This window comes from Hemibagrus wyckioides, linkage group LG29 (assembly GCF_019097595.1).
Source record: "Hemibagrus wyckioides isolate EC202008001 linkage group LG29, SWU_Hwy_1.0, whole genome shotgun sequence".
NCBI classification, from domain to species: Eukaryota; Metazoa; Chordata; class Actinopteri; order Siluriformes; family Bagridae; genus Hemibagrus; species Hemibagrus wyckioides.
In genome coordinates, this window is record NC_080738.1 from 11,497,350 (window position 1) to 11,504,416 (window position 7,067).

The following is a 7,067-nucleotide window of genomic DNA, read 5'->3' on the forward strand; positions in this document are numbered from 1 at the left end:
GATTCCTGTTTTGGCTGACAAAGAGGAGTGGAACCTAATTTGGTTATAGCTTAGGCACCTTATTTTGTTTGACATGTATTCTCCAGCATGCTTTTATGCTTTTCTACACAGGATCTAAACACTGGCAAATATGAGTATACTGTACATTTAGTAGTTAATATTGTGTAAAGAAGAATTATTTTATCTGTAGCATGTCATCATGAACTTGCCTGGCCACTCTCCTCTGACCTCTCTTATAAACGTTACTTTTTACGCCACCATGCTTTCTAAACTCTGGTGACTCTTGTGTGTGGCAATCCAAGATCACCCTCTAAAAATTCTTAAAGAACCTGTTATGTGAATAATAATTGAAATGCTTATCTGTATCTGCATGATTTTATGCATTGCACTGCTGCCACATGAATAAGATTAGTTCTTTTTCCAATAAATACTGCAGTAGGAAATGAGATCTGGCAATCTGGGTGCTTTGATTAGCCTAATGCAAAATTCATGCAAATGTTATTTTTCTTAAAAGAAAATCTGTAAGTAGGTCAGAACTTGGCCATGGCTCTAGTAAGTAACTGCTGTAAGCTTCTTCACTGAAAGGAAATTAAAGTCCATCATCCTTCGTCCTCTGCCAGCAGAACCACTTTTTGTAAACCATATATGGCCACAGCAGGTGATGGACTATTTCCAAACACATGCAGTTTCTGCACGCTGCTTGTCTGGGTCATTATCTTCAAATCTAAGAAGATGTCTGCATTGACAATGAAGCAATAGAATATATATATTGTATATTGTAACGTCCGGGACCCCTGCCCTATGCAGGGCTCGAACCCGGATGCCCATGGTGTGTGTGCACACACCAGCACGTGGTGGAATGAGACCCATTCGCAGGATTCAGTGAAGCACTGCTTTTATTACATTTAAGACATGACATAGGGAAACAAACGTAACACAATACATGGCGTGATTAACAAAACAAAAGGAGAACAAAACCTAGATCTTAACTTGGGCATGGAACAAACAAAAACCATGGTACAGGTAACAATCATGGACAAGGACACAAACACAAGGATCCCTATTTATAGGGATAGACATTAGGGCTTATGGGATACAGGTGACACAATCAGGATTAGAACAATGGGAAGGGCGTAACACAAAAGACACACAAAGAAGCAGGCTTCCAAGGTTCACCTGCCAGCGCCCTTTCTGGGCCTGGCAGGGAACTGTCCAGCTGTTCCTGACATATATCCACTGTAACTGCCACAGGTTCCTTGCGAAAGTTAATGAGGACACCTCAGTAGTGTCTTGTTCAAATCTGGTACACTGTGGCATATTGTACTGTGCCTTCATACTCAGCAAAAGAATCAAATCCTACACATATATGGCCCTTTTTCTGTGAATGGTAAACACCAAATATGGGCAAGTACCAACATTCCTGTTGTGCGTGTGGTGCATGGGTGGTGCAAGTTCAGCTTGGTCAGAATCAAACATTGTCCTCATGAATTTGAAGAAATGTTTTTTTTTTTCCTGTGCAGAGTGCATCATAGAGATTCAAAGCATTTGGTGGCATGACACCTGTTCATAGAAGCAGTTATGGCAATGGTGATTAGAAGACAGCAAACCCAACACTGTACTGTCAAACCTTTCTTTAACATATATGGTACTAGTACATGGTGAAAGGAGCAAATGTATCATTCCACAGGGGTTGACAGTTTTGAAATATGGATGGTGTCTAGCATTCTCTGGTGATGGTATGTCAGACTTGTCATCTGAAAGCTAGTCACTTTCAATTAAAATACAGTAGAAGATTTGAGATTTACCATTAAATAATTCCACAACAAAGTTACTTGCATGTCTCTCTCTCAACTAGACGGGGAAAATGTTATATTAACAACTCTTGGATTATAATTGAATTATTTTTGGATTATACTTTAGCCTGATCACTGACCAATGCTAGAAAGACTGAAAATGAGGTAAGGCAAAACACAGTAGATTTATCACCTCACTCTAGAAAAGTAAAAATGGAAGTTCTGACAGACAGCCAAAAGAGGACCCCAAAGCCCACAGAAAAGCCTTTGGTCCTTAACCTGAATAGGCTCAAGCATGAAAGAAAAGGCAAAAGGAAGGATATTTTCTAAAGGAAGATGAACTAAAAATTGGGTTAGTTTAAGAGAAAGAATTAATGTGGAAATATTAATAATTAATAAATTAATTAATAACTAATCTGGGATCTTTCTTCAGGAAGATGAAGCTAGAAGAAAGGACCGGATGATTTGGTACAATCCCATATTTGTGGAGTTTGCAAATCATCGTCATTCATCACCAGCTCTGCTTGTTTGATAGATAGGAAATTAGGCTGGAAGATGCACATTTAAAAATCCGGAAAGAGCAACCGGAACAAAAACTTGGATCAGAGTTTGGCAAGCTAAAGAATACGAATGCTGTCAAGATCAAACTATCAAAATAGGTTATACTATTTTGAACTATTCACAAGTGGATAACCTTATGACTTAGCATAGGAAACCTGAGAAAGGCTGCCAGGAGGGTAGGAAGCTGATTCAGCTTGCCACGGCCTACATGTTTATATATACATATCTACACTTGGTTTCTATTAGGGTGTAGAAATATAACATACGATATCCATATCAAATGTTATATTTCTACACCCTAATAGAAACCAAGTGTATGCTGTATATTTAATGCTTTACTGTCTTCTGCTCTAATGAAGATGAATGAGGTGGACAGTCCAAATAACATGAATATTGTCATCTCAAAACTTCCCTATAAACTGATAGCAGCTGTGAAATCAAGCCTTTAAAATACAAGAAGAGACCAGATGAAAAGCCAAGTTTTCTGGTAGACTTCATCAACTGGCAATAGATTCGCTGTTTGGAGAAAAGGGGAAGTCTAAGATGAACATTAACCCTAAAAGAAGCAGTTTTGCTACAAATGTCTCTGCTGTAAGAGAATACAGTGTTCAAGATCTTTGTTAGAAGAGACCCAGTTTGGTCAAACCAGCTGATGAGGAGCCATACCTTGGATTCCTGTAGCAAGAAAAGAGTTTAGACTCCTAACAATAGAATTAAAATTTTGAGGTCAATAAGTCTCTCCATTGGATGCCTCTTTCAAGGTCACCTATGTGACCACTGCAGAAACAGAATGCAATGCCAAGAGTGTCCTGCAAAGAACTCAAATGTCCTTCTTGTAGTGAAGAACGATCCTGTCACACCTGAAAAGAATGAAATTTACCAGTAAAGTTGGGTACTGAAGAACATGTTCTAATCGTAGTACCAGTGAAATGAACAAACAAGTGAAAAAGGCTTTATTTCAGGAGGCATCATTTCAAGAGGCATTCTTTCAGCAAATGGTGGGCCACCAGTTACTCAGTCAGTTGCATATCAGTATGGTAAATCAACAGTCTGCTGGTTCAGCAATACAACACCAGAAAGAAGATGCGATGAAAGAGCTAAGATGTCACATGAAAATTATCATTTACTACATTCAGTTAAGGAATCAGCCCAGCTAGTCGATGGTCACTGTTATTGTTAGTCTATAGGTGAACAAGAGAATGCTTCAGATAAATCCTGACTTCTACAGCAAGTACAACAGATTGCACCAAAGTAGCTGAAGAGAAGTTGGACTGCAGCGATGGGAGAGTGTGGTTCATTCCCCATCCTGAAGTTTACCATCTCAGATTGCACTGCTGGCTATCAGGGTGTATCTCTGTCAGTTACTGCAGGGACCAGACCTCAGAAACACTCTGATCAGTGTCCTGACAAGGTTCAGGAAGGAACCAGTAAGCAGGAGGGCAAACACTAAATCCATGTTTTCCGGAGTGCCTAATAAGAAGAGATTTGTTGGGTCTTTGTTTGTTTAAGACTTCTGCTAAAGAGATAGGGAAAATATGAAATATAAGGAAGCACAAAAGACACCGGTCTCCACACACACAGGGTTCTATAATCATATTTTGCATAACGTTTACATTACTCTACTGTAAGCACTTGGGAGTGTGAGATTTTACTTGCTTCTATGTATACATCAGTCACTTTATTAAGAACACCATACTAATGCTACTAATGAGTAGGATCTTTTCGTTTGAGAACATTCTTTTGAGATTCTGTCCATATAGACATAATTGCATCACATAATTGAAAGAAAATATTTTTCACATTATTATACCACCTGATTTATGATGCTGATGGCAGTTTCATGTCACAACAGAAATCACGGTTCATCAGATCAGCCAACAGTTGTTACAGTGAGTAACAACTGTACACACTTTGTACAGTTTCAGTGAGTCCATGGTCACTGTAGCCTCAGATGCCTGTTCTTGGCTGACAAACAGGAGAAGCTAATTTGGTTGTAGCTTGTCTGCATTCACTTGGACATGTTGTATGTTTCAAAATGCTTTTCACCTCACCACAGTTGTAAAGAATTATCGTTACTTTAACCTTTCTGTCAGCTCAAACCAAGGTGTTTGTTTTTTCACTATTCTCTGTAAACTCTGGAGAAAACAACTATGCCATCATCAGTAAGATAACCACAATTTCATCATGCTGATGGTTGGTACTGACTGAATCTCTTATCTGTACCAGCATGACTTTATGCATTACACTGCTGCCACATGAATGAGCTTAGTTCTTATTCCAACACATCCTGCTGAAGCAAATAACTTGAACTTTGATTTGCCTAATGTATAATTACTAAAATGCTATATATTTATATATATATATATATTTCTGTATATATAAAACCTAAACAGAAGCTTATTGCATCATTTGTTTTTAAAACTTATTAGACTGTCGTCTTATGTAAACTTATTTGCATTTGTTAAAAAAAAAAGTGCATTTGCCTTTTAAATTACATAATCATTTAGCGAAACACCAATGGACAGCTCACAGCTGCACAGAGTTGACCTTCTGATATACATCAAGCAAGGTAAGAAATCTCTCTAAACTTGGCTAATTTGGCTTAATACGGTATATTTTTGCTATATGATGTACTAATAATCACATACATCAAAAGTCTGTTTCTTAACCGGTGAATGCTACATTGCTTCCTGAACTGGCTATTCCACTTTTTTCCTTAAGTGTGGTTGTATATAAGTTGTTGTATTTCCATTTGTACAGAAAATGGAGAAGTCACAAAGGCTCATGCTCCTTTTTTTAGGTAAAAACTGATTTTGAATATCAAAAAGATTTCAAGTATAGTTTCAAACAAATATTGTTAGCATAAGTGGCAATGAATTAAGATTGATTTAATATCCCCTGTAAATAATTCAGAACAATTTAATTTTAGTATAATGACATCTTTTATATTTTAATATATTTAAATAAAAATTTCTGATGTCTTTCCTATTAAGCCTCCTCCTAAGCCGACACATAATCAAACGTATACTATTAAAATATATACTTTTACACAGGGATATACATTTTCTTAATGCAGTGGATACTGACCCATCAGCAAGGTAAAATACTTAATATATATTTAATATTTACTGTTCTTTTTTTTTTTAGGTATTTCTGAAGCAAATTTGTTTTATTGTGCATGTTAACCGCAATGTATAAAAGATGAGATTTTCCTCATTCCTAAAATCTTTTGCTGAAATGCGTTCCAATGACAGCCAAATAGACTTTATCTAGAATGCATTAGGCTTTGCTTGTAGACTCATATGGGGTCCATGCCATCTTGAGTGAATACTGTCATTAAAGCACAAAGGAACCAGAAAATACTGAGAAATTCTGAAATTCATATATTCATATAATTCAATATTTCAAAGATCTTGCTTTTCACTGAAGTTGAAGTCAAAAATATAATTTCTAATGATATGGTTCTATTAAATTAAAAAAAAATGCCAAATAGAACAATTTTCACTATTGTGTGTGTATATAAATATGTTCTCATCTTTCCTCCAGTCAATGTGGCCTTAGGAGGAATAGCAACACAATCTTCTGTACACGCTTCCTGTACTGGTTCCTTTGCTATTGATGGTAACAGAGAATCTAACGCGATTTTCTACCCATGTGCACATACAAATGCTGATTATAATCCATGGTGGAGAGTGGATTTGTTGGCAGTGTATGACATTAGCAATGTAATCATCACTAACAGAGGTGACTGCTGTTCAGAACGGATAAATGGTGCTGAGATCCACATTGGCAATTCCTTAATCAACAACGGCAACAATAATTCCAGGTGAAAAATTAAAAACATTTATATAAAAATATCAGCATTAAAGAGAGAGTTTACTTATAGAGTTTTAAATTAATAAATAAATAATTTTGCACACTTTGGTATGAAACTTGGGGGTAGTGACAGTTTTATAAAGCATTATTAACTTTGGATTAACCTATTACTTAATAGTAACTTAATAGATTTCCCCTCTATTCTCTCTCTCTCTCTCTCTCTCTCTCTCTCTACCTCTACCTCTGTAGATGTGCCATTATCCTTAGTATTGCTGCTGGTGCCTATGCAAGCTACAACTGCAATATGCGGGGTCGTTATGTGAACATCATCATTCCCAATGTTACCCAGTACCTCACGCTCTGTGAAGTTGAAGTCTATGGAGGTCAAATTCAATTCATAAATTAAATAAATTCAATAAAAATATAATTTAATGAAATATGTTTTACAACAGTTACTAAATATGTGGAAGTCTATGACGTTTCAGGTTCCACATTTACATTCAATTTTATAATTTCATATGAATTTTGAGTTAAAACACAACTGTCACTAACTATCAACAATTTTGACTTTTTGGTAGTCCCTGTTACTAAGAGGGCATTTCTAAGATTAAAGTTTAACAGCAGTGAGGATCTCAGCAACCCTACCATGAGGGACAAACTACTCCAAAAGGTGTGTGTTTGTGAGAATTACACTCAGTTATATTAGGTACACATACCTTGTAGTTAAACTAATTGACCATTACTGATTGGTCATTGTGTTTTAATATTATTTTATTATCTTATATACTGTAAAAGTATTGCATAACACATAATAATTTTTCTCCATAGATCAAATCTGCTATGTCCAATCATCAGAATTTCAGGTTCATTGGATAAAGGAACCAGAACCGGGAACTG

The 7,067-nt window shown here is 36.3% G+C and overlaps 1 protein-coding gene across 1 annotated transcript; it reads left to right on the forward strand.

Annotated features, from left to right (window-relative positions):
• The first annotated feature begins 67 nt into the window (after window positions 1–67).
• Window positions 68–6,613, forward strand: LOC131348975 (fucolectin-like). The gene is made up of 4 exons (XM_058384236.1): window positions 68–5,154; window positions 5,408–5,452; window positions 5,901–6,180; window positions 6,420–6,613. Exons 1-4 carry the CDS (start codon window positions 5,118–5,120, stop codon window positions 6,574–6,576), a joined length of 519 nt encoding a protein of 172 aa, XP_058240219.1. The 5' UTR covers window positions 68–5,117; the 3' UTR covers window positions 6,577–6,613.
• Window positions 6,614–7,067: the final 454 nt, after the last annotated feature.

Excerpts from the sequence above, each read along its gene's own strand:
- LOC131348975 (XM_058384236.1), top strand. The coding sequence starts at position 5,118 with ATGGAGAAGTCACAAAGGCTCATGCTCCTTTTTTTAG. Across the intron at positions 5,155-5,407 it reads GCTCATGCTCCTTTTTTTAG|GGATATACATTTTCTTAATG; the intron begins GTAAAAACTGAT and ends ACTTTTACACAG. Across the intron at positions 5,453-5,900 it reads GATACTGACCCATCAGCAAG|TCAATGTGGCCTTAGGAGGA; the intron begins GTAAAATACTTA and ends TCTTTCCTCCAG.